The 27,538-nt window shown below is 39.8% G+C and overlaps 2 protein-coding genes across 2 annotated transcripts in view; both read right to left on the reverse strand.

Annotated features, from left to right (window-relative positions):
- TMEM237 (transmembrane protein 237) overlaps window positions 1-1,214 on the reverse strand; it is a 15,742-nt gene extending 14,528 nt beyond the window's left edge. The window contains exons 1-2 of the mRNA XM_063399864.1: window positions 1,146-1,214; window positions 278-728 (exon numbers count right to left, since the gene is read on the reverse strand). Coding sequence (XP_063255934.1) covers window positions 278-728; window positions 1,146-1,214 — 520 coding nt within the window. The remainder of the gene's footprint in view (window positions 1-277; window positions 729-1,145) is intronic.
- MPP4 (MAGUK p55 scaffold protein 4) lies at window positions 822-27,538 on the reverse strand. Its single transcript, XM_063399865.1, has 20 exons — window positions 27,514-27,538; window positions 22,415-22,536; window positions 20,661-20,741; window positions 19,978-20,109; window positions 17,917-17,998; window positions 16,722-16,807; window positions 15,682-15,753; window positions 15,062-15,258; window positions 13,894-13,958; window positions 13,126-13,143; window positions 12,100-12,138; window positions 11,360-11,380; window positions 10,096-10,110; window positions 8,593-8,634; window positions 7,627-7,797; window positions 6,788-6,868; window positions 5,745-5,838; window positions 4,837-4,945; window positions 3,086-3,220; window positions 822-2,101 (listed from the first exon to the last, which is right to left on the reverse strand). Exons 1-20 carry the CDS (start codon window positions 27,536-27,538, stop codon window positions 1,910-1,912), a joined length of 1,779 nt encoding a protein of 592 aa, XP_063255935.1. The 3' UTR covers window positions 822-1,909.

Raw genomic sequence — 27,538 nt, forward strand, 5'->3', positions numbered from 1 at the left:
CCAACTCCCGGGTGTCCGCTCCAGGATGCTGAGAAAGAAAGGTTTAAATGTCCAGAATGTTTTAAAAACACTGAAGCAGCCTTTACAGATTTGTTAAAGCCTTGCAGATTTTCTTTTGAGAGATTTATACGAAAAAATACAACGAGGAAATGCTTGCTTGCTTCTGCAGCAAATATGGGCAGAACCGTGCCACCCTGCGGCCGGTTACATTCCCCCCTCCCGCGGGATGTGGCAGGGCGGGCACCGCAGCGGAGCGGGGTTGTAGGACCCGCGCTACCAGGGCGCTCCGCTCCCGCGTCGCGCTTCAGCTCCGCCCCCGTGTCGCGCTTCAGCTCCGCCTCCCCGGAGCAGCCGCCGCCGCGGAGCGCCCGCCACATCCCTTCAGCAACAGCGCTCAGGCGGGCCAGGCTCCCGCCGCCCTCCAAGCCCGCAGCCGAGCCCTCCGTGCTGCAGCCCCACAGAGCCCTTGGCACCCCCCGCCCGCTCCGGCCCCACCGCCCCCTCACCGCGCCGGGGCCCGCCCGCCGCGCCGCCATGGGCCGCGCCCGCCCGGCTCCGGCTCTGCGGGGAGGAGCCGCTGCTCCTCCCGCCCCGCGCCGCGGCTGCGCCCCCCCAGCGCCGGGAGGGCCGCCCTCCCCGTGCCCTCCTGGCTGCGCCTTCTGGCCAGCGGCTCGCTCACCGGGGCGAGTCCAGCCCCGCGCCCCGAGCGGGAGTCGTCGTCTCTCGGGCTGCAGACAAGCAAAATCAAGGGGAAAAGGGTTCTGCTTGTAGCCAGGGTCTCAAACTGATAAATGAAGCAATCGGCGAAAACAAAACAAAACACCAAAAAACCCACAAAAAAAGTAGGAAATAATAGATGGAAAAAAGGCAAATAGAGTCGACAAATGCTGGACTAGGCAGAAGTGGGGAAGCTGGTCATGGACCAGCAGCACAGAGCTGACTTACCCCACATCAATGACATATTGGGGCTTTGGTCTCTCCCATTTTACACCTAAACAAGGAATACAAGCCCTGGCTCTAGCACAAGCAGGCATCCTGATGGCTGTAATATTTGACTTTAAATAACCTCTTTCTAGACTGCTTAACTCCCTTTTGTTGATTCTCCTCCAAGATGAGGCAGGCCAACAAAATTACCATCTGTGTACCTCAGGGAGCAGGACAGCTACCAACCAATATGAGGCGAAGACAGTGAGGAATTTCGTTGCCACAAGCATTGCACCCTTTGACGAGGAGACCGTGCTGACATAAACCAAACCAGTAAGAGAAAGGGTTTCTGAAACCCTTTTCAGAAACGATTTTCCTCTTTGGTAAGTCCAGATTCTGTCAGTTTGTACTCACTTGAGTTGATGAAAGAGCAGAAAAAATATATTACATGTATTGTGAAGATAACTGGGTTTTGGAGTCATATTATGACAACACCACTCCTATCTTAAAAGGTAAAAAGGATTAGCAACAAATCAATGCCTTAACAAATAACAGTGCCGACAGACACTATGCAAGAAAAAAAAAAGGCACATTCTGACTTAATATCATCTGTAAGGCTTCCAGAATGTAGAGGCATCACAGAACCAGAACAAGCATAATAAAAAGAAAGGAAAGGACCTTTCTGAACTTATGTGTAAGTAAATAATACAGACACATGCAACAAAATAGATTTTTCTTTATTCTTGTAATTGAGTGCTCACAGTATTTCCTTTCTTTTTTTGTACAAAAGTGGATACAACTGTAACATAAAAAGCTCAAGAGCTACACAGACCATAGTATGATTATATCTCCCATAGCAGCTTCTTTCCTAATCCTCTTCCAAATCCCTCACATACAAAGATAAATTCTTGCAATCCTGACATTAGGATTATTCTTGAAGTAAAACATAAGCTGTAATCTTTCTGAAGCTGCCTGCTGCTCAGAATTAGGGCTGAGTGTCTGAGCATATCCATACTGCAGGGACCCACTGGGGCTCGTCCTGTGCACGGTGCACTGCCGCCAGCAGCTGCGCGGATGCTTCTTGTAAATTGTCATTCACAATCACGTGATCGAAGAACTGACCAAACTGAGCTTCCATCTTCTTCGCTGATTCTTCCATCTCCTGCAAATCTTCTTCCTGTGAGACAGAGTAAGTCCATAAAACTTCAGTGTTCTCTAGAGAAACGTACCTGCAGAGCATCTGCAACACCCCGTTGGCCACATAAACAAGAGATGAATAGATAATGTCAGTCTACTTCACTTCATTTACAGTTTGTTATAATAAAGTATATCTGCTGCGGTCAGTTCCAGGTCTCAAAAACAGCTGCCTGCCATATGCTTCCCAAGGAAGTACCTTGTGTCTCAGTATGCTCCATTTGCCCTAAAAAAGTTACTTTGATGATAAGTGCTGGCAGAGAATGTTAGGGACTGGAAGGTAAATCTACTAATGCTTGTGTCCTTATTCCAAATTTTAGTTTATTTCCCCAGTGTCCATGTTACTTTCTGTCATAGCAATCATGAATCATTTCCGCATAGTTATAGATTGAGGTCTTCAAAATGTTAAGATGCTAGACTGATGATGATTTGCATGGAAACAATTGTGTTAAAGTGCTGTATATATTCTAAATATAAGATATGCATTTCCTGCAAGCAGGATCTGTGTTTTATCTACAGAACTTAGTATAGGATTGATACTATCATTAAGCATACATGAAATAATAATACACTCTTATAACTGTGAAAAAATAATACTACTACTGAACAAAGCACATTCCAAGTATTTCAGTGCAAACAGTATATGTGTGTTAACTCGAATATTGACACAAGGCATCTAATTAAAACAAAAATATGCAGAATGGTTTCTCCTTTAAAGACATTTTGAAGCAAAATGCCTCAGCCCTCTAGATTACAAATTACAGTTCTTATGCTTCAAAGCCAATCTGCAAGGGGGAAAGAAATCCCAACAAAATCCACAGAAAAAGATAGAAGTAACTAGATTTGATATGAAAGACACAGTAATATTTTTTTTAACAGCTAACAGTGTAGCATAGTAGAAGGCATTATGTCCTAATAACAGAATCTCAGATCATTAAACTCAATCTGTTATATTTCCAAATCTCACCTTGAACTTCATGTTCACATAATAATCTGTAATGATCCTGGCATTTTTACGAGTCTGCCTCATGCAACCTATGCTGGGTGGCTTGATGAATATAATGTAGGGCTTTAACTCATGGGTCCGGGCTATTTGTATACCCTGCAAATGAAGAGCAAAATGAAGTATTCAAGTGTATTCATCCCAGTTTCACTCCCACAAAAAGCCAGTTGCTTACAACATACTGTTATCCCCAGACCTAGGAGTTTTTTCAGGAACACTTACGTGAAAAAGATTTCACTAATAATCTCTGGAGCAGACATTGTTAAGCAACTGCTTGGCACTTAATTCTGCTTGGTGGCCTTATTAGGAGATGCTTTCAATACCAGTGAATGATAGAACAGTGTCACTAACTGATCTCTACAATCAACCACATTAAAGATGCATTTGAAAACTTTTTTAACTGTAAGGGAGCTACTTTTGGAACAAGTACCTCTTTATTGTTCCATGCTGAATGAAAGTATCCTGCTTTCAGAACTCCTTTACTGTGTGACATTTCCTAATGTTAATAAGCATTTTTAAATTACTGCAGAGCAGTGGTGGGAATAAAATAAAAATAATAATAAAAAAGAAGCAGCTAAAGAAAGTCATAGCATGTAAACTTGATCAAACCACCAGATTTAAAATAAAGTATGTCACTCAGCACTAGTTCTGCTACCTCACTGGTCTTACTTAATACCCTTTCCAAAACGTGTCCTTTAAAATCACACCCTAAAAAAATGAGAGCGGCACATCTGTCCAAGAGGCAAGATTACACACCCCATGCCCCAACACCCCTCTTTTACCCCTTTCCTTAAAAATGTAAGAGAAGAAACCCAAAGGACAGTTTTAGATGTGAAGACTAAGGTGTGACCTCATCTGCCTCTTACACAGTTTCAGTTTTTGAGTAGCACCCCACAAGTCTTGTAACTTAATTTCTATTTTAAGCAGCACAAGCCACTGCCAGCCTAAGGCTCAGACACACTGGGTCTGCATAATTAGAGGGAAATATCCAAGAATTACTGAGTTATGGTGTCACTCTTTACATTCTATTAGAGGAGATGTTGAAACAGCATAGCCTAAACAGCTCCTAAGTACTAAATATGCAAGTAATTCAGAGAAGGTTAGTGAGGTTTAGCTAGACACAGCTCTAAGTATCTTAGATATTTACAAGCTCAGGCTTTTATTAGCCTTATCTTCATCAGCAAATTCAATGCAAAAATAGAAGGTAAAGAAAAGTGAATAGCATCTAAGTGAAGAAGCAGGTTACTAAGAGCTGTAACTTCTGGAGAGAGACACAGGCAGAAAGGCACACTAAAATTTTCAGCCTTTTCTTGATTACTTTAACTGTTGCTGCTTTTATCAAAGGGTGTTCTGAGATTGATAAGAGAAGGAATAGGGCTTGGAGGAGGAAGAAATCCCATGCAACAGGTCTCCATGTGAAAGACTAATCCTGACTTTAAGTAAGCATGAAAACTCATTTCCATTCCATCCAAACCGACAATGCAGCTGCTGGCTTGGTAAAAAATGCACTGTCTCAACATACTTGTCATGGTAGTACCATTACCACCCCCTAAGACACATAGAAAGAATAATCTATCATTAATAAGCACCTTTAATAAGCATTAATGAGGTAAAGTGAAAAACAAGACAAAGCACCTAACACTGTACCAATGGCTCAAGAATGCAGAGAAAATTATTTTTCCTTCCAGAAGATTTTCTGCCCCTTTACCACTCACCTGTGGTTCTAAATCTATTACACAGATCTTCCCTGCATCAAGGACTGTCCGCACTGCATCGATACTGGTACCATACAGGTACCCTTTGTACTCCCCATATTCCAGCATTCTGCAACAGTGGTGAGGAAGAAGGAAAATGAAAGAGCATTTGAGTTTCAAAAAGGTTTCATTTAAAGGTGAAATCTTCAAATATAATCCAGTGATCAGGACTGAATGATCATAAAACCTAGTGAATACTGTTCACCTTTGCTCTTCCCTGCTACACTGAGCACAAAAACCCATTACTGTTCAACATCTCCAAAACATTCATTTTTTAGTCATCATGGTTTTATGAATTTTGTGTCTAGAGGCTGTGATTTTACTTGTCAATTACATAGTACAAATAACTTCTTAAATCTGAAGATCTCAAAGCACTTGGCACAGCTCAATGAGTGTTGCTTCTGTAGTGCTGAGCTGGTCGGTCTTAGAGAGATTATTGCTGCATAGGAAGGAGCAGACACTTTTGAATATTTAGCCCTTACAATTCAACTATTCATGAGTCATCACTGCAGAGATCCTGCAATGGAGTTGTAGGTCAAAACCAGATGTGATTCACGGCTAAATTTTCAAAAGCAGTCTGGTTTCCAGGGGAGTTAAACTCATAATTCACAAGCACATCTAATGAGCTCACGACTAGAGAGCCCACTTCCTTTTAGAAGGATTCTGAGATTAATTGTGGAGGAGCTATTTGCAACTGCAACAAAGGCAGTCTTTGAAGACACATTCTCAAGTAGTTTGACCCAAATTTACACCACACACACAGAGTAAGAATGGATGAGCCCAAACTTGGGACCTAACTACGAAACTGTATTTTCTTGAATCATGTTGCATTTTAGGTAATAAAAATGTAATTAATCTCTCCTGCTCACCTGTGGGTGTACACCATGTTTTCAAAAGTTTCTTTCGATATGTAGTGATATTCACGACCATTCATTTCGTAACTTTTCTGAACACGAGTGGTGTCTGCATGAAGATATAACACACAAAAACCATCAGCTGCAACAGAATTATTGTAACTTTATAAGTGAAAATGAGAACCTCATGAAGAACTATCAGTCGGTATTCTCATAAATAATAATATGAGCTGTTTCCATTTGTTAATCCAGAGCAAAAGCCCCATATACTGTAATGGTTTGCCACTGCCAAGTCATTGAAAGTTATCAAAGCACAACTGTATTTCTTGGAGTGGAAGAGTAGTTTAATCCAAATAGTTGTGATTCAAAGCAATCAGGAACTGCCTTGGAACTGGTTGCACAACACTTTTTACTCCTCAGAGGCAAAATTTTTTCAAGTTCATTCAGAAAAATCCCACAAGCTTCGCACACTTGTACCTTTCTCTTATCTGGAATCTTAATCACTAAGTCCTGAATTTTCAGCTAGTTTCAGATACATAATTTCCAGTTTGGTTATCTAAGTTACACAAACCAAATAAGCACAGGTAGAAATAATTTCAGTTGTTACGTCAGAAGTTAAGCTGCGTAAGTCTCATCTGAGACTAGAAGGCTAATAAGGAAAGCTGCAAAGCCTATTAAGCACCAACTTCTGTTGTCTTCATTCTCATATGTGAGCACTTAAACCCTAAGAACTTAAAATATCTCCAAGAAACGTTTCTTTTTTTAAAATCTAGGAAAAGCAAACACCAAAATTAAACCAAATCATGCAGTTAACTTTTCACCTTCATAAAGCTTTTAATGGTTTCAGAAGCTGGAACTTGAATACACCTTTGTCTGATTTCCCAAAATGAGATAGTATTTTAAAGTAGCCCTTATGAAAGCAAACAGTACTGGCTTTCAGTGGAGCTGAAGAAACAGCCATAGAGCAAAGCATACACAAGGGCAAGAGGAAGGTACTTGGCATTTCCTATTCATGTTTGAATTGGGGTAGTGGAGGAAAGAAGAAAAGCATTACATACGAGGTGTGGCACTTTGAAACTCTCGTGGGTTACTGGTGATTAGCCTTCGCCGTAGCTCATTCACACCAACTCCTGCAGGACCTGGCAAGTTGGAAAAGCAGCAATTACTGACAGGGTATAAATCACTCCCCAGCAATATAGCCATACCCAGTAGGCAACTCAGCAGTACTATTTTAAAAGAAAAAACTTATCAAATACTTCCAGACTTTAAAAGGACAGTGGATTTGCCTTTACTCAGTTTGCTTTATCAGGACCATAGAACAATGCAGAACAACAGCTTCCCTTCAGTCACTACAATTAGAATCTCCTTGAGAGCCTGCAGACCACTTCACACAGTATGTCGTATAACAAGCATTATTAAAGACATCTTTCCATACTCTCCATGATTGAGATTGTTCTAGTCTGGAGTTAAACAGCCTTGTTACTATGGTCATATCTATGCATTTAACACTGGTTGTAGAAATGCCTCCTGTGAAGATGTTTTCTATTAAATTACCAATGTTTTCTCATAATTTTCAGTCCCAGCTAAATATAAAACTGAACCACTTCCCTAATGAAATCCATTATCAACCAGCATTCATAACTGTATGGCTTCTTCTAAGGACTTTATTATTGTTGTGTTTAAACACCCACTATCTCAAGCAAAGATGATAACTACGTTAAATTTTAACCCAAATAATGGGTCAAATTACAATAATTCTTGAAATGTTGCTTTGAGAGCTGCCTACACAGACAGCAATCAGCAGCAGGACACCACAGTGGATCAGAGCACGTGTGACTGTCTCCTCTCCTCTGGCCAAGGAGGGTGGCATTGCCTGCGAAGGCTGCTAGCCTCTTACCCACGAGGATAATTAGTCTGTGCCGGTCTGTTGGGTGCCGCTGGTACCTGACCACCTCTTCATAGGGAGCTGCCAGGGTGCTGTAGCAGCTGCTGGGGCAGCGGGAGTAGCAGGACTGCTGGTTGAGCCGGGCCTTCCTGCGGCACAGCCGCATGCTCCTGCGGAATCCAGCTGGAGGGGCAAAGGCACGGTACTGGAAAACACACCCGACACGCAGGCAACTTGTTCCTCAGCCCAAAGGGCCTCTTCTAAGCCACACAACATACTACCTTTTCTGAGCTTTTTGCAAGCTGAACGCTAGTGAATTTCATTGCTGCAGTTGATATGACAGCTTGGTAGATCTCTGAGCATTAAATGACAGCTACATAGTAGGTAAAATCCTGCTGAAAGTCACCTGAAAATTAGCCCAGAATTAAAGATCCCCAAAAGATCCCCAAAACAAGCTGAAGGAAAAGTTTCTGACTAACTGAGGCATCCCTAGGAAACAGGTCAACTTTTTGTGATAGTGTAAGTGGTTTGCTCTCATGAGGCAAGCCTGGAACATTTGCTCCAGCCTCCAGAATGCGTATTTTAAAGGTCACTATAGTTTAATAACCATAGAGGTAGGTTTGTTGCTCCACTTGACCATCCAACTCTGAAAACTTCACATATAGATTTACTTTTCTAATGAAAGCCCACATGATTTTTCTCAGTGGATGCCAGACATTACTTTTGAGCAAAATGAATCATGAAGTTTAAATAGCAGTGGCCAAGTGTCTGTAGAAACCTAGCAGGATGAAAGATTTAAATGGAGAGAGCATTATTTGAAAGAAAGAGACTTCCTGACATTTGGAAAACAGAGTAAGCTGTATTCCATTCAGTAAGTGTTCAGGTGATATAAAGAACAAAGTGTTTTACTTAACTTTAGACAAGCACTTAATCTAGACCAAGCCCCAAACATTTTACTTATCTTTAGTCATTGCATACCAATAAAGACTCGTTGACCAAATTCACCAAATTCTTCCTCTTCTAGAATACAAAGAACAAATACTCATGAAATAAAAGAGAACAGAGAAAGCTTAAAAGCTATATTGCAAACAATTATTGCTGATCCGAAGGAAAAAAGGAGTTTCAGTAAATATGTGGAAGTAGGATGCCTAATATAATTTTTAAAGCATGATACTCCACAATATGAAATATTAAAATATTTCTCATGACCAATGACCAATTCAAAAGGGTTATTGAAAGAAAAAAACCCACAGTCTTGGTATTTTCTAAATTAAATTTGAAACTTAACATTCTATTTGTTTCATTCCTAAGATCTCTACATACCAGACAATGTTTTGAAATTAAATTAATGAAAAAATCCTCCACATATTTTAAGCTTTTCAGGTGAAATCTATCTTACAAAAACTCTTCAGTTAAAACAATAGCAAGTCAGTAGCTCAAAATCAGAAACAAAAAAATTGTAACTCAGTTTCTGCCCCATAGCATGTTTGGAAAATGCATCTTGTATCTGCTCAGATCTTTCAGGCAATATTATCAGGCAGAAGACCTGATTTTATTATTTCTTTTGCTTCATTGGATCAGTGATATTTGTGCTCCAGCATGTGAGCCTAACCTGTTTCCTCCATTTTTTTTTGTCCTCATTCTCAAGCTGTTCATCATGAAGGCTTCACTATTCAGGTGAGACTTCTAAAATTCTGCATTTATTTTTTTAAATTAGATCTCTTGTATAAGGCTGAAATGTACCAGATTTCCAATAAATCAATGTTCAGAAAGTTTTGAAACTATTTGAGGAAGGTGATTTGAAAACAAATAATGAAGGAAAAAAAAGGTGCCAGTGTTATTTTTCCCTAATCACCCATGTAATTTTCCAAGCTGTGCATTCCCTTTATTTAGGCCGTGTTAAAGCAAGAATGAGATACAGAAGACATAGGCAAGTCTTTAAAAGCAGTATTTGTTCCAAGGAAAAACATTGTTTTCATTTTCAAAGCTTTGAAATGCTTTTAGCACTAGACTCTTCGATTTACAATTACCTCATAAGCCTGTATTGAAACAAAACTAGATGCACATTAATTGCTCCTTCACATCTACACACTCTTCATTACTTGTACCTTTACAATACAGTTTTATTCCTACATTTCTATGCGTACTAACAACTAGATTATGACTATGGAAAAAAATCATTGGCAAAAAACTGCTCATTCAGGGCAATGTTCAGAGTAATGTTCAGCTGACACATGCCCATATAATTTCTATCTTCAGGTCTCTTAAGTCATCATTCAAATATATTTAAATATTTCTGCTTTATCTACCATCTCTTCTGTGGTATGGAGAGCAGAGTAGACTCCTACAGGGAACAGGCAATTCAGCTACACAGGCAATGTGTTACTACACATTGCAAAAAGAGTGCTAAAGCAAACACATTTAAATTCTATTAGATTACTGCTTACAGGAGATAGGGAGGGAGAAAAAAGTTAGTGTTACCTTCTTTAAGCTCCTCTGCACATTCAGATAGAGACAGACATAAAACAATTAGTTTTGAAAAGACAGTATATACTATGATCCAACAAAAAATCCAACCAGCATTGTCCAATGCATTTAGAGAATGTAGAAAACAGGTACTGCAGACATTAAATCTGAAACAGGCTTCCTTGAGCGTGAATTCTTAGTTCCCAAAGAATACAGGACTCAACTGCAGCATCTATGTCAGTATTGTAGAGCACAATACACCTGCAACTAGTGGTTAAAGTAGAATGTAGGATAGCAAATATTTGCACTTTTATTCCTCTGACTGTGTGGATACAGCAGAGAGCTGACTCAGCACTGCGCAGGATTTACAACAGTAATCCCCTAGTGCAGCTATCAGAAACATCCTAGTCTGAAAATAAAAGACGGCCCTGCAGACCTCCTCATTGTGCCTTAAAAGCCTTGGGCATTCCTTGAGAAGGAGAAGAGAACAAACCACTTGTGATAAGTAAGAGCAGAAGATGCAGAAAGAAGAACTGGCAAGTAGAGACCTTGTGCAGAAGAGCAAATGTAAGGCAAAATGACACTCTTCTCCAAAATGACAAGATCACCAAATTGCTCATATGAGAAGTTCAGCAGTTGTTTTATTTTAGGGGAGAAATTATTTCTTTTAGAAGACTTAAGTTTTGCAAAACTTTCAACGTGCTATAAATAAGCAGCTGCTTCTTAAATGAAAAACAAAACAAAAAAAACCCCACATCAGCTTGGTTAAAAAGAGTACTTATTGATTGTAATTTTTATACATAAATAATGACTTTTATAAGCATTTTTCTTTCCTGTATGCCAGTCATGCCCATAATCCAGAAGCAGCTTTCCTCTTTACCACGTCAACTCCTACAGGCACTGGGGATTCAGGCCTCCGTATTACCGAGGGTAATCCAATTATGTGCTGACATCAGTGCAGCCCCTGCTGTCACAGCTTGCACGGGTTCAGCTGATGAGGGCTGGATAAACTGATCTGCCACTGATGCAGAGAAGAAACATTCACACTCGTGGGATAAGAGGACAGAAACCTTACTACTAAGGTAATCAGAGAACAAGAGGAAGACTTAAAGCAACAGGATTTTACATAATGGCTTTTAAAGACAGAATGGCTTCTGAAGCTAAAGTGGCATTTTGAGTTTTGCCACCTGCTTGTTTCTAAGACTGGTTCTTGTCTCTGGACACCCTTCTCGAAGCACAACAATAGCAAGGAATTTAGAGTTAGGTCAGAAGAACTTACCTGACTCAAATGTTTCTTCATCTTGTTTAGTAATCCAGATAGCAATGACATTAAAATAAATTCAAAATTTAATTCTTTTCCTTCTAATGAATATCAGAATCAGAAAGCAGTTTTCCAGCTTCTGTCAGTCTGTCTCATATAGCTCCAACTCCCTCTCCCAGCTCCCTCTATACTGAGGTGGCAAAATACAGCTCATCATACTTGAATTAACTGCTTCATCTCTTTTCACGCAGTCCTACACAGGATCACATTCCTCCATGAGAGCTTCTGAATTACTTTGGAGAAGGAAGAATGAACTGCACTGTTTTATGGAGCAACTCAAGTGACCAATCTTTACACTCAGTGTTCACAAGTAAAAACCTATTCTTGCTCCTTGTTCTCCCAAGATCAGTTTGACAAGGAATTGTGTGGGTTCTCCAAGACCACAGCAATCTGTGGCATTAAATATGCAATGGGCAAAAAACTATGGTAACTTTACAGCCACAGTCCAACACCTGAATCAAAGAGGTTGGATCTCATTCAACCAGATATTTTTGTGCTGGTCATATAAGCACTGTAAACTGGAACTGCAAACAGTTCATTTTAATACCCTAATACTAGATGAGGTTTCCAGGGTATGAAAAATAGAATTTTTGACCATTAAGCTCCCTAGCAGAATGAGTGGTTCTGTCTAGGAAATGAGGCTTTTAACTAGCTACTGCCTTGAAGCAAATAAAATAAACTCAAGTGAATTCAGTTACCTGTTTCCACACACTTTTCGTCAATCTGCATGTCGTCCTCTACAGATCAACAAAAGGGAAAAAAATTCATCTGAATCAAAAAGACTGAAGAGGAAAAACACCCTTACAGATCTTACAAGACTGAACTCAGACATCAGAAACAAGATACGTGAAGTTCAAATTGTCTTTAGACATCTTTAAGGATTTTAACTATTAACTCCAATTTAGTGGAGATCCTTGTGTACAGTTAGCAAAAACTCTTAAGTGAGTCCACCGAAGGGCTTCTGGCAAACAGACAAATACATCTAACTTGAATTCTCCTCTTGAAGAATGAAAGATTTAACATGGCTGTCAATCTGTTTATCTAGTAGATATGTATTTATTAAGTATTACTATGAGGGAATATAATTTTCTGTCCTATAGTTTTTAAATATCTTTCCAACATGCTACACTCAAGGAAAATGCTTTGCTTTTTATTTTTATTATTAGTTTTACAAGGGAAGAAAACAAAAAGATCAATTCAGCTCTCTCAAACCCCAGACCACATCAATTTATGTGATTACATGAGCTTGGGCAATCTCACAGGCTCACAATACAGCACTGTTTGTGTTTTGTTTTTGTATGCCCTTCCAGATGGGCCCAGCACGAGCTATATTCCAGTTACAGGGCAATTGTCAGAGTATTTATCAATCACATTCTGCTCATATGTATCCTTTAAAGAAACACTCTCTCGGAGCTGCTCCAGGAGAGAAAGAGGAAGAAGAAAAGAGAAAGAGGAAATTTTTTCTTTCCTCAAAGAACCCATCCAATCAGTCACTTCCCTGACAGATAATGCACAGCTAAGGTTTCCACTTCAAGACCATGTATGCATCTATTGCTTCAGGAGAAAAAAGGCTGGATTTCAATTGTTAAGCACACAAAATACTAAGAACTTGGGCTTCTTCTGCATGTATGGATCAAAATTCCTCATTTCTGACAACTTTTTTAAAGCCTGATGTATTGGTTCCAGGTACAGAAATGCAATGCTGGCCAGATGTGATTTCCTACCTTCTTCCACAGTGCTTACTGCTCACAGCATATCCATTGAAGCAGTTAAAATGCAATAAAATTATGGTGAAAGAGAGCCTCAGCTCTAGCAAAAAAGCAATCAGTGCAAGAAGAATCATAGGGAATGAAACACGTTCCCTCTGGGATTTATCACAAGAGAAAAAATTTATACTTGCATAAAGAACCATAGAAGAAAATGGGGACAGAAGAAACCAGAAGAATATTCTTTTTCTGGGAATAATTGTATATTTACAGAAAATTATAGTTGGCAGAGGATAATATTTCTGGATTGTAACCATGAATAAATTAAAGGGCAGCATAGCTTATCTTTGACCTCCAGAAAAGAAGTTCTGTTATTCTTTCAATAGCTTTGATGGCAAAGAAACATTGTCTGGCACTTCTCAGTGCAGAGCTGGTAGTGCAATTGTCACCTCAAGACTTGCAGTCAATTCTCCCAGAGAGAGCTGGCTGGCCTAGTGAGCTCCTAGAACTTAGAGACTTCAGAAGAAGTTGAATTCACAGCTTCTCTTATGGTCACTTCCCAAGTACACTGGAGACAACCATCTCCACCATCAGTACTCCAGGTACAATTATCATTAGGTGTTTGTTTTTCTGGGGATAATTAATACACTTGAAGGTTACAATAGGGCTCCAGAAACAATTCAGCTTTGAATTAAGCTGAATTGTGTAAGCTTCTATTTCTGTATCCCTGAAACAGAGACAAGATCTTTCTTTCCTGCTGTATTGCTCAAGTAACTTTTCACTCACACATTGATGATTTGACACAGAGATGGGGCTGGAAAGGCTGAGACCACCAGAATTCTCGCTGCTTCCTACATAGAAATAAATTTATCACAGTTAAAGAAACAAAACAGTCCACAAGCACATTATGCTGTAGTCAGACTCACTGCTTACATGTAAGATTGATCAGTACTGAAGTGAGAGAAGACAGCAAGAACTGAAACATTACCAGTGTTTCAGCCCATTGCAAAGTCCTGAAATAAAACCAACATGCTATCAGAATTATTCAAATTTCCAAATCAGCAGCCCAGAAGTATTAAGAGTTTTTATAAAAGCACAAGAAATAAGGAATAAGCCATACTTTGGCACAGTACTAGGAATAAAAGTGTGTGCTACTCGTAAGGACAGTAATACTACTGCCTCCATTACTACACAGAGCCTCTTGCTTGCAGCCTGAATCACAATCCAGTTTGATTTCACCTTGCATTATACAGACTGCAGGTTTATATTTATTACAAAGTGAAATTTGCCATCTGCAATTGGATGGTCTTATGTTATCCTGGGGGTACCACAGAACATGTGGTAAAGGATCAGACTAAAAATTTTGCTAGTGCAGTGTAAGAACTCTGATTCTGAATGCATGTAGTGTAATGGTCTAGTTATGCAGAAAATAATAAGCAGGAGATCATTGTTCTTCCCTGAGTGTTTGGGGGTTTTTCTCCATTCTTTTAATCTGGTCTACTCAGTTTTGACCAGAGCTGAAGAGGTCACTCATGCATCACCAGACATCTTTAAAAAAATACTATGCTTTTAGTGTCCTACTCTTCCCCTTGCTTTTTTTTTTGTTTGTTTTCAGTCATAGATTATAGTCATTTAATAGTCAGGGCCCTCAATTTCCACACATCTTTCAGCTGCTACACTCCACCAGATGTCTTAGCAACCAGCATGGAAACAGGACAAGTGCTGCAAATTTCCTAAATGGCAATTTGAGATTATAGAGGTGCTTTCAAAAGCTTGTGCTCACTCAGGTGCTCTTAGGGAGAAAAAAGCAAGATGTCAGAGATCAGAAAGAGGAAAGATGTTTGTCAGATGTCACTCTGAATCATACAGCTACAAAACTTATGGAAATTTTAAATAAAGTGTGAATAACTTTTAACTTTTGAACCAGAAATCAGGAAAATGATGATTTCTTTACCTTTTAAGAAGCTGATTTGAGGGTATAAGTCCAGCACAGGCACTGAGATCTGAAACTTTCCTAGCCTGCCACCAGAGAGCATCATTCTGGTCCACAATCTGGAGTATTTCACCCCTCTTAAAAGGCAAACCTGCATCAGCACATGGTATGGCAGGATCTTGCAAGGGCCAGTAATCTGCCATTGCTCGCACATAAAGCTGGTAAGGCAAATACCAAAGAGTAAGCAGAAGCCAAGTTTAGAACAACACGAGCTTTACAATCACAGGGCCAGATATTGCTGCAACTTCAGCCTAATGATGAAGTCAAGTTTTAAAAACCAGATCAAGCCTTAAACCCTCTCTGTTCATTAAATAAGGAAAAACCCCATTTGGCTCATACATTATAAGAACTGGCCTTCAAGCTGTAGATCACTCTGAGAGTGCCTTCATTACACAGTTACATTTCTACTTACTGTCTTTACTGCTTCAGCAACAATATATTGATGTCAGCTGAGAGGCAGCCATAAAGGCAGGGTAACACTTTAGAGATTAATATCAGCTTCCAGGCAACACCATGTCTTTGTATCACACAATTAGGCACTACTGCTACCAGTCCAGAAAAAGGAAAAGAATGTTTCTTACTGTTGTTTGGTTGCTGACAGGCCGATCAGAAACTGGAATTAATTTGAACATAATTGTCCCCTGAGACAGGGCCTAAATGATTAGAAAAGAATTAAAATATGGTTGGTATTCAACACAAGTTATCAAACATAGACAAATAAGCTCTACACAGCATGTCTTTGAGGATATTGCAATGTTTGTGTTACAGATAGAACTCAGGTAGACACAGTCAATGTGACAATGCTGAATTTTTTCCAAAAGGAAACTCAAGAATGAAACATCAAAGTTTTGCTAAATATTTTTTAGTTTAATGCAACCTATGTCATTGTAAGTATATGTAATTTCAGCATTGATTCATTCCAAACTTTTCTACTGAAATTAGCGGCAGGCTCTGGTTAGATGGGTGATCTAAAGGGGGAATAACATAATTTAGTAATTAAGCATTCTAATAGAGTTTGTATTTGTTATACCTAGAAATGGCACAACCAGGGCAATAAAACATAGACTTGGTATGATTACACACAAAAATACCTCACTGGCTAGCACTTAAAACTTTGCAGTCAAGAACCCCGAAAAATTATGGGCAAAATGACCGAACAGGGATGTCTCAACAGATTTCTTCATGAGAATTTTGACAACAGTAATTACACTGCCCTTTTCTTGCAAGGTGAGGTGTGTAGCTTACAAACTCATTCACTCTGTTTTAGTGCATTTTGTAACTCTTATTAGAATAGCAGCTTTCCGCTACTTTCTTGTGGAATATTAACTGAGTGGCACTTCCAGAAAAAAAAATATTAATCAGTCTGAATAAATTAGTATTTTTCCCAGAAGCTGTAGATGGAATTAAGTTAATTTCTGTCCAGAACATAAGTTAGATTTAATTCAGGTTTCATATATTCTGATTTCATGAGTAGTTGTGAACTTGATTCACAGAAAGGAAGCAATCTGAATTTTCTGTTAAAAATTTCAGGCTTTCTCATGTACAAGAGTGTGTAAAAGAGAGAGCATACAAATTATCTTAAGGTACAAAACAGAAAACATATTTTAAAAATATTAAATACCAGAATATTAATGACTTGCTCAGGCTCAAGTCCTTCAACAGGAACTCCATTTACTTCCACCAGTTTGTCTCCAGCATACAGCAACCCTACCATGAAAACAAACATGAGAACAGCAGCAGGAGTTTTATCACAGCATGATTTATCTTGGATAGGCAAGGCAGGGTCACACAGAAATACCACAGGTTTCTAAGTCAGCATTAAAATTTTCCCACACCATGTATGGAGGAAGGCATTTTGGATTTAGGCTGCATTGCCCCTGGATGGGAATGCAGACTGCTGTGGGTCACAAGGAGCTTGCATACTCCAGCTTTCTTAATCCTTCCCACTCCCCCATATGACATCTCTACAATCTACTGATGATTTGCCTTAAAATTAGAATAAACATTTTAATATCACCCCATTTCCCAAAGTAACTTATCCTATATTAATAGACCATGCAACTTGGAATCAGACTCCTAAAAACTTCAGGTGCAGTGGGAGGTTCTGGGACTCTTCTCTATCCTTCAAAGTAGTCTTCACAATATTGTTTTCCATGTTCCTTTAACTCAATTAAAATATTAGTCAAACTGGGAACTTAATTGGCTATTTTCTGCAATTGGGTTTTCTTCTCTATACAAAGGCCAGAAAATACTAAAAGGAACTATTTTATAATGATTGCAGTTGCTTCGGATGTTTTACATTGTAGTTACATTACATTTCCTAAGGGATATGGAACACATTCAATTCTAGGATGACAAATTGGTAACATTTCCAAGGAAACTCCTTGCAAGATTGCTTAGCTGCTAGTGCTAAGCAAGTATTTAGTAGAGTAGTGCTAAAAAGTATTATTACATGTTCCGTAAAGCCCATTATCTTCTAGAATCATCAACTATTGATGTTTACCATTTCTCCATTAGGGAATGTGCTGCACTTCATGCTACACTGCAATTTGGGATATTCAGGTATTGGTGCCAAGAACACTTAATGAAAATTGGATTTCTACCTCAACTCAGTCTAAAACAGCAAATTCATCTGAAAATTTGTGAGGCCAGAATCAAAGTCACTGCAATGCATCACTGCCTACAGTGCTGTCCCATGTGCACATCACCTTGGTCTACAATGGAAGATTAATTGTAGAAGCTAAGGTATTATCTTATTTCAGATATCTTATTTCAAGTTCAGTTTTATGTATCACTTTATTTCAAATTCCACCTACCACTTCTGTCTGCCAGCCCACCATGGATCACACGGGCAACTGTAATGTCACCTGTTATCTCATGGCGTTTAATTGTGGCACCCTGGCAGATGAGAACAAAGAAAAAACACATTGATCACCAAAGGACTGCAGAGAGCTTCTTTCCATATCACAAGTCTGATCTTCACACTTACACAAAGGCATTGAGGGATACATCCTTTTTACCACAACATGGATATAGCAATACTCACAGAATCATGGAATAAGCTGAGTTGGAAGGGACCACAAGGATCACTGAGGTCAACTCCTGGCCCTGCACAGCAGCATCCCCAAGAGTCTCACCCTGTGCCTGAGAACATTATCCAAACTCTTCCTGAGCTCTGTCAGGCTTGGTGCTGGGACCACTTCCCTGGGGAGCCTGTTCCAGTGCCCTCTGGGTGAAGAACCTTTTTCTAATATCCAACCTAAACCTCCCCTGACAGAACTTCAGGCCATTCCCTCTGGTCCCGTCTCTGGTCACCAGAAAGAAGAGATCAGTGCCTGTCCCTCCTCTTCCCCTCACAGGGAAGTTGTGACTGCAGTCAGGTCTCCCCTCAGTCTCCTCCAGGCTGAACAGACCAAGTGACCTCAGCCACTCCTCATACAGCTTCCCCTCAATGCCCTTCACCATCTTCACGGCCCTCCTTTGGACACTCTCTAACAGTTTAATGTCTTTCCTACATCACAGCACCCAAAACCCCCCCAGCACTGGAGGTGGGGCAGCCCCGGCTCAGAGCAGGACAATCCCCTCCCTTGCCTGGCTGGCCGTGCTGTGCCTGATGCACCCCAGGACACGCTTGGCCCTCCTGGCTGCCAGGGCACTGCTCATATCTAACTTGCCATTGACCTGTACCCCCAGGTGTCTTTCCATGGCGCTGCTTTCCAGTACCTCATTTCCCAGTCTGTCCGTACATCCAAGGTTGCCCAATCCCAGGTGCAGAACCTGGCACTTTCCCTTGTGGAACTTCACATGGTTGGTGGTTGCCCAGCCCTCTCCTTTGTTGAGGTCTCTCTGTAGGGCCTCCCTGCACTCAAGGGAGTCAACAGCTACTCCCAGTTTTGTGTCATCTGTGAACTTGCTCAGTACCCTTTCCAGTCCTGTGTCTAGGTCATTTATGAAGATGTTGAAGAGAACAGAGCCAAGGATGAAGCCCTACAGAACCCCACTAGAGACAAGTCCCAGTCTGGTGTAATACCAGTCACTACAGCCCTTTGCACCCAACCCATGAGCCACTCCCTCATCCATCCCACGATGTGCTCATCCAGCTGGACATTTTGACCAGAAGGATGCTCTGAGAGACAGTATCGAAAGCTTGACTGAATTCTAAAAGGATTACATCAATTGGCTTCCCCTGATCAGCTAGCTGGGTTACTTTGATAAAAGGAAATCAGGTTTGATAAGCAGGACTTTCCCCTCATGAAGCCATGCGGCTGTGACTAATGACAGCACTGTCCCTCAGGTGTTTTTCAGAACCTCCCAGAGTAATCTTCTCCATGACTTTACCAGGCACTGAAGTGAGCCTGACAGGCCTGTAGTTTCCAGGGCCATAATGTATTAGGACTAAGTTTTTCACCATCTTCAACTTCCATCACACTAAAACACTCATTGATTGACAGTAGGAATCTTTTTTATCTCCAACATTACAGCTGTTTTTTCCTTAAACAGATTAGCTAAGCTATATGTTTGCTGCTTTTAAGTACAAATTATTTCCAAAGAACTTTCCAAGTGTCTCCTTCCTTCCTTTCTGTTTTGGCCATGGGAATAACTCTCAATCCAGTTTGGTTTTATCTCATATAATGAAAATACATCTGCCAAATGTTCAAACCCTGAGCAGACAAGGCACTGAACAACCTACTCTAGTTACACTCACACTGTGCAGGGCTAGATGTCCTCAGGGCCTTTCCAACCTCAGCAATTCTTGGGATTCTGTAAAATCTGGACAAGAATGCACACAATCCCCATGCCACCCCTGGGAAGAAACCAATACGCATCCAATGCATTATCAATTCTTTCTAAGTTAAAATAATTTGACAGACACAGACCAGAGGCTGGTTGTTTTTCACTAAGCAGACAATCCTCATAGCTTCCTCATTTTCAGGTATGTTGTCTGGCAGTGGTGGAAGGGTTGGTTCAAAATCTTTCTGGGCCACAGTATCATGAGCAGATAGCAAGGCCTGTTACAAATGAGAACAAGCAGACCAACCAACCCATAAGCAAAGATCATACAATAGCAGAGCTTCAAACAGCAACTGGTCAGAACACAGAAATCACTGAATATGTTCCTTTGTGAACACAGATCCCTTGCACATATTGATATTTTCTTCTTTCCACCAGGAAAATCACACCATGACAGTTTTAAGAACAGTTCCTCTTTCTTGTGGAAAACTTACAAAAGATTAAATATTTCTATTTGGAGCTCTTGAGTTAAGAATGTAGGTTTTACAATTTCAAGGAAAATTTCATTTATAGATCTTCATTAACTGCCCATAATTTAAAACTTTGTAAGAAACATCTTTCAAACACAGCCTTAAGAAAAATGCAGCCCACTGCAGGTACTTAAGATACACAGTCCACATTTGATCTCATGATCAGATTAGTTCATCATCAGTTAACTATGTCTTTTCTGGCTCCTTTACCAATTCTTGTGAACAGTTGCCCATCCATTGCCATTCCCACTGCATAGAGCTCCATGAGCAAACTTCTTCTTTCCCCATGTGGGACTTGCCTTAAAGTGTGGAGAACGCAGCAGCCGTCTTAGCTCTTTGATCTCTCCTGACGGAGGGGCTTCACGAAGTAACTCTACCACCTGATAAACGTAAGAAAGAAGGCACAGAGATGGATTCTAGAGAATTCATTTTCTAAACGAATGTAAATTCTACACTGAATGTAAAGGAATATGGTATGGAGACAGTGTAAAGCCCCCCCACAATATATGAGTCAGAGGATGTCCGTATGGTTTGCTCTAGAACTGGACAATATGACCACAGCTGCACAACACTCAGCCAGGCTTAATTTAGTTCAGGCACAGTGCCACATGCTCTAAATTAGTTTTGCTCCCATCTCTCAACCAATTTCATCACTAGTGTTGGTTTCTCTACTTCATCATTAACTCTCCCACTAATTAAAAGATTAAGAATTCAGCTATTATAATTAGAAAAATCTAAAAAGCTTTTCAATATCCTCACATCAGTCTGTTTGACTGTAGCCATAACACTGCACCACAGAGTTACATGGGAAGAAAAATACATAGAGATTAAACAATTAACGTTTGTATTCACTACACTGGCCAGGATTCGCGTAGTCCAGCAACCACGACTGTGCCCACTTTCTCATGCCCCTCCTCTCACCACAGTAAGGGCTGTTGAGTAGTTTTACAAATGTGCAAGGAGAGTTTCAAGTTTATATACTATAGTTAGACCTGAGACACAGAATAAATACCAGAACACCTAGCTGCAGCAGAGTTCACTCATTTGGTATGAGTAAGGAATGCAATCAACTGTGCACACAGTCTCACCTCACGACTCAACGCACGTGCCTGCAGCGTGACAGGGGCTGGTCTTTTTCCAAGATAGTGTTGGAGGCATTCATAAATCTGTTGCATGCCATGACAGACAAAACAAGGCAATAATGACATTGACCAGTACACATGATCATATAGATACATATATGATGGCAATGGACAACACTGTTTCTGCAAACTTCTCTAGTCCAGCTAGAGCCCCAGAGTCTGCAATCTAAATTCTTAATATCTAATGCATCTGGAATTGAGTCTTGAACTCAGTGCCTTTCCATATTATCAGGTAGCTAGCTAGTTATACTGTAGTTTTGAATTTTCCTAGAAGAAAAGCTGTCCACACAGGTCAATAGCCTGATAGTCAATTCTCTGATTTGTAGCCTGTTTCTTTCCTCTAGTTGAAGGCCTTATTGCCGCATTTAAAATGCCCTTATGGGCATTCCTATCCAGTAAAAGCTCTTCTTTAAAAATCAAAGAGTTAAAAAATTCTTTGTAAAGAAAAGCAGAATTTGTCTGAGATAAAATTCTTCTCAAGATAGAAATGCCAGTCAAAACCCTGTTCTCTAACAATATAAGATCTTCAATTACACATCAGATGAATGGGCTGGAAAACAAAAAAATAGTGTCACAGGCCAAGAAGTGGGATGCATAGCCATACAGAAATTTGAGAACAGGAAAGACAACTGAGCAATTATGTGTTCAGTCTCTGTCCCCTGCCCTTAATACAAGACAGATGAAGTAGAAGAGCCTAAATGTTTAGGACAATATGGAAGAGAATACTTTATTTCCCTTTAACGCATAAATGGCTTTGTTGGCTGTGACTGCTGATGTTAGAACTGACATCAGGACCATCAGCACTTAGTGTAAATAAGCATTTATTGTCCTGAGATGGCAAAATCAAGTAGCTGTTCCCTAGAGGTTGTTCTGGAGGTGACCTCTGCTTTCACAGCTGTGCAGTACCTTACCTTCAGCAGTGCTTGCAGCCAGCGAGATTTGAGCAGGTCGTAGAGCAGGCCAACGCCGTTGACATCTCTCTTGCAGAGCACACTGAGCTCTTGCAGCACTAGAGTCAGAACATGAGATACACCTGAGCCCAAGAAACAGAGAAGCGCAAGACACTTCAGTACAAAGAGAACACCAACCAAAGCCAAACAGTGACCCAGACCTTCGAAATGCACCTTTCCTCAACTTGTACTTCTAAGAAATGCACAGACATTTCCTGTCTGCCTTGCTTTTTTTCCTGCAATCAACTCTGTTGCATAAGAGCTATTTTACTATGTTAATAGCTAGCAGGGTTAGGTTAATACTAGCAATTTGCAACTGACCTGTGAGAAAATCATACAGGCAATATCACACATAACAGTCTGGGTTCAAGCTCGTACTTCTTACTAAGAAAAGGTGAAACAACAAAAAACTCCTTGGCTTTATAAGCCAGAAACAAATGCCAGGTATTCTCCTCTGATGCTGTCTTAACTGCATTCCACAACTGAAGATCAAGAATTATTCCAATTATTAAGTAAGTAGTAATACTTCAGACATATTCTCATGACTCAGTGGAAGAAGAGTCACAGAGATCAAGGAAAAAAAAACTTTTTTCAGAGAAAGAAAACTGAAAAAGACATGCAAAAGTTACCATTATCCTTACTGCTGACTGTTGGCACCTCCATCTTCTCCTTTATTCAAGGAGATTCCACCCACTTCGAATACTGCATTCACACCACGTTGGTTTCACAAAGATGGATGCTGAGCTAGGGAAAAGAGCACACTTGTATCAGAATACTCTCAGGTATTTTGCACTGATAAGAAAGCAGAATTTAAAACAAAGGAAGGACTAGGCAATAATTTGTATTTAAAGTGCACCATAGGTGTCAAAAATAAATTAAACATATGAAGCCCACCTGTAAATTCAGCTACCCAGTAGCATCCAAGATACAGACAGACAAACTTTAACTGCAATATGACATTTTAATCTCTTTAAACTGTCATTTGCTTACTTCATTAAGTCATTTAAAACAGAAAACTGCTTGGTCCATCTTCTGGCTCTCCAGCCTCTTAAGTGTACTACCGTGGGAAGTCGTAATTCTTTCTAAATACTTAAATCTTGTTTTATATCCATATAGCTTGAAAAATAATCATATTCAAAGATACATTACATTTAATTCCTCTTAATATTGATACAATATTAAAACTGAAAGACTGGAGTTTCTACTGAATTTTCATTGAGCAAATACATGATTTTGAAAAAAGGGATTCCTGTAGCTATCACTGTTAGAGTTCAAGATCTTTGAAGGATTTGTTCCACAGAGATTTCATTATTTTTCTCTATTTCCTCACAGTGAATTAAAACACAAAAACCCCAAGCCCAGACAAAGAACCCCACTCCTTACCTTCCTAGTATCATCATCTCTCTCAGGCAATTTATAATAGGTTATCACTTTTAGAGATGGAATCAAAGAAGTTATTTGCTAAAGATGTGTTGCTAATTTCTTTAATTATAAAAAGCAGCATATACTACTTTATTTTTTTCCTTTAGATTTTAAAATCGGCATTTTTAAACAATGCAGGAAGATAACACTTACTAATTAATATGTATCCATGCCACATGACCTTTCCACAAATAAAATATGCACCTTCTGATTTTTTTTTTTTCAAATTCCTTCTCTCCGTTCAAATTATGACAACGTATCACTAACCTATAATGTTCTTTTAAACGAAAGCTGGAAGAAGTTCTCCAATCTGCTGTTCCTGGCAAATAATGCAGTACAGGATTGCTTCCCAGAATTCCCCGAACTCTTCTCAAAATAGCATGGAAACTCCCCAGTGAACACCACACACTGCATTTATACCCTAAAGCATTAAAAATCTATGTAATGAAAGCTCTTAACTAATTCAAAATCTTCATTACATCCTAGCTGATTTAACTTCAATTCACACTTGATACAAGTGTAAAGATATTGTCACGATTGGCAGTATTGTAGATTACTCTTAAAGAATTAAATATTTCAACTGGTCATTCAAGAGGTGACTCAGACTACGAGTAAAAAAACTAACATCAAACATCTGAGCACCTCAGCCAATAGTGAACCCTAGTGTGGAACAGTGACTGCGTTACCAAATTCTGTTAAATACACAGTAGTTTATCCCCTGGATTAATACAGTAAAAAGGCAGCCATTTCCCTCTAGATTGCTCTGTAGACAGAAAACAGCAAAGGTACAAGCAGGAAAAGTATTATCTTGATCTGCTTACAAAAGCAGAAGGCATTACTGTCACTTTTACTGCACTTAATACTTATTTTTAGAACACGCTTCCTCTCTCTCTTGTTAAATCATAAAACCGCTTTCAAAAGGCAGTGAAAATTAAGGGAGAAAAAATCAAATAATGAGATTATGACTCAAACATTTTATTACTGAGTCTGGTCAATTAATTTCAAGTTACTTCTACAGGATACTCAGTGGTACATCTTATTGAAATTCTAAACTGAAGACTGCTTTTAAAATGATGATTTCTTCTTTCAAAGATTCACAGAAATATAGTTTGATCTTCCCCCAGTACAACTGGGGTTTGAGCTGCAATTCTTTAATATTTTTCAGTTGTCTGAGTTATTTTCCTTTAAGAACTTGCCTTCCCTGTTTTTAAGCTTAGTTGATCTGCCTAATGATGGATTTAATGAAGCAAGACATATAAATCTAGTCATGAAAACATCTTTCTTAATCAAGACAGGCACTTGGAAACAAAGAACAACATTTCTGGAGATGCTAAAATATTTCAGATTCTGCTAAAACACAAACAATATCATTGCCCCTTTAAAATACTCAAGGGATTAATTTTTCCCCATAGAGCATTGCAGCTTCTGGTATCTCTGTGGAAGTACAGCTTCCATAGAGAACAGATGAGGGCGCAACTTTAGTGTGTCTAGAAATTTTAGCCACAGTTTCATCTTGAAGGTTAACCTCAGATTTCCCAAAATTCTGGAAAAGCTACTGAAGGGTGATTGCTAGCCTTGTTGGGTAAAAGCCTCAGCTACAGCTATCCAAGTTCTAGAAATAAACATGCAGTAACCTTTCTGTCCATTGGTGTCATCTTAAACCACAGAGTTTATGCTCACACTAACAGAAGCAGTATTTAAACATCAGAATCTGTCAAGTTCTGAACACCACAGCTCAGCTCAGTCATAAAGTAACAGCCCTTTCATATTTACACACAACAAAAGGAAAGCAGCTTCCAACTGTGAAGCCTGGTTTCAGAAGCTGTCAGCAGCAACAGATGGTGAAAAAGTCACTGGCAGAAGAGAGGAAGAGTTGCTTCTTTAGAAAGAGACAACTGGATTGCTTGCTTAAGGGCAAAGGTCAGAGTTCAAATAAACGCAGAATTACTACTGTGCCTTTATTTCCTAAGACTTATATCTACATAGAAGCTAAGGCCAGAGCTCAGGGTCTCCTCATCCAGGGATCTAAATAAATTAAATGGAAATTCTTGCTAAAAGGCTTACCTGACTAATCTCTCAGGCAGGAGAAGGGCCTTCCCATTCACGTGTATTACAAGCAATTACAGATGCCCATTAATAGAAGACATTTCTCTTTGCCTGTTGTTAGAACTGGATATCCCCACAAAGTGCGCCAGAATTGAGTCCAAATGAGTCAGTCACCTCAAGTCTTCAAACGGTTATCCCAAATCTGGGCTACTCCATCAGCAGCAGAGCATAAAATTCCTTGACCCTAACAGACAGATGAGAAGGTCTTATTGACACAAGGCTAGAACTGCAAGGGAACCTGAGCCCTGCTTTAATAAAATTTCAGAATTGTCTTTAAGTGGACAAATTTGCATCTCGTCAAGCCAGTAAAGCGGACAACACCAGAGAACCTGACATCCAGAACATCACTCCCCTGCTCCTATACACTGCTTGGTTAATATGTTAGACTTGAGCACTTTTTACAAGGAAAACTACTCCTATCTTTAAATTTGCCAAAATTAATGATTTGGCATATTGAACACTGTAAATTAGCTTGAGGGCAGGAAATGCTCTGAGAACACTTCCGTTGGAAATAAGCCACTCTAAATCAGCAAACTGAGTAGGCAAAAAATGGTAGGGAGAGATATTCAGCAACTCAAACCACATGTCCTGTTCAGGAATTTTTTGTTCTGCATTAAGTAAGCTTAATTAGGTCAGTGTCATCACTTAAGTCTGACAGCTTCTTTTCTAGTCAGTGTAAAGAACCATCTTGGTTTTTGTATACTTTTTGAGACCTTGAAGCGTTTTAGCTAAAACAGCAACTCTAAGTATTAGTGGAATAAATTGACACATTTTATGATTTTGAAACCATTTATCCTGATCTCATCCCAAGCATCACTTAATGCAAGTCAGCGGCAGTAGAGTTTAAAAAAAAAAAGACTGGAAAAATGTTATGTTCAGGCCAGGTTTGGTGAGATTTCACAGAATCACCCTGGCATACGAGAGGTAATTTATGCTGTTACTCTCTGTACTCAGGTGTGTTCAGTGGTGGCTCACTCTGCCTCCCTCTAAAGCACAACCTCAGAGCTGCAGCGGTGGGCAGTGTACCTTGTTTGCATGGGGTAAGGACTGCCAAAACATCGCTCCCCACAAGAGCAGCACTCAGAGAACACTCGGGTGCAGCACACTGCAGTCATGGCGGGCACCCAGCTTTACTTCCAGATGTTTGCTGCCAACAGCTTGGGCTTATAGAAAAGAAACCAGACAACCAAAAGCCCCCTATAAAAATAAACAGCTACTGTATTGACACTAAACCAACTGAGAAGGACGTGGCTAGGTTGTGCAAAGAAAGGATTTGTTTTACAGTCCTGTATCAGTCACATTTTTCTACATTATCTCTCAACATACCAGAAGAGGTATTTTCCTGACCTACATCTAAAAACAAGTACAGTTTAAAAAAACCCTTTTAAGCTCCTACTCCCCAGTTATACACCCTCTAATATTTAACAAGAATTAAACAGGTATCAGAAGTTTAAACAGCTTTGCTATAGCTATGAAACTAATTTCACACTTACACGGGGGAAATGGTTTCAGTACAGTGCAAATTTTCTTACCTGCAAACCCCACAGAATACGCCAT

The sequence above is a fragment of the Prinia subflava genome, chromosome 6 (genome assembly GCF_021018805.1).
Source record: "Prinia subflava isolate CZ2003 ecotype Zambia chromosome 6, Cam_Psub_1.2, whole genome shotgun sequence".
Taxonomy (NCBI): Eukaryota; Metazoa; Chordata; class Aves; order Passeriformes; family Cisticolidae; genus Prinia; species Prinia subflava.

Coding starts and splice junctions, on each gene's coding strand:
- MPP4 (XM_063399865.1), bottom strand. CDS start 27,538: ATGGCGTATTCTGTGGGGTTTGCAG. Junction 11,381..12,099: donor CGAAAAGTGTGTGGAAACAG/GTAACTGAATTC, acceptor TTACTAAACAAG/ATGAAGAAACATTTGAGTCA. Junction 6,869..7,626: donor CAGACTAATTATCCTCGTGG/GTAAGAGGCTAG, acceptor CCAACTTGCCAG/GTCCTGCAGGAGTTGGTGTG.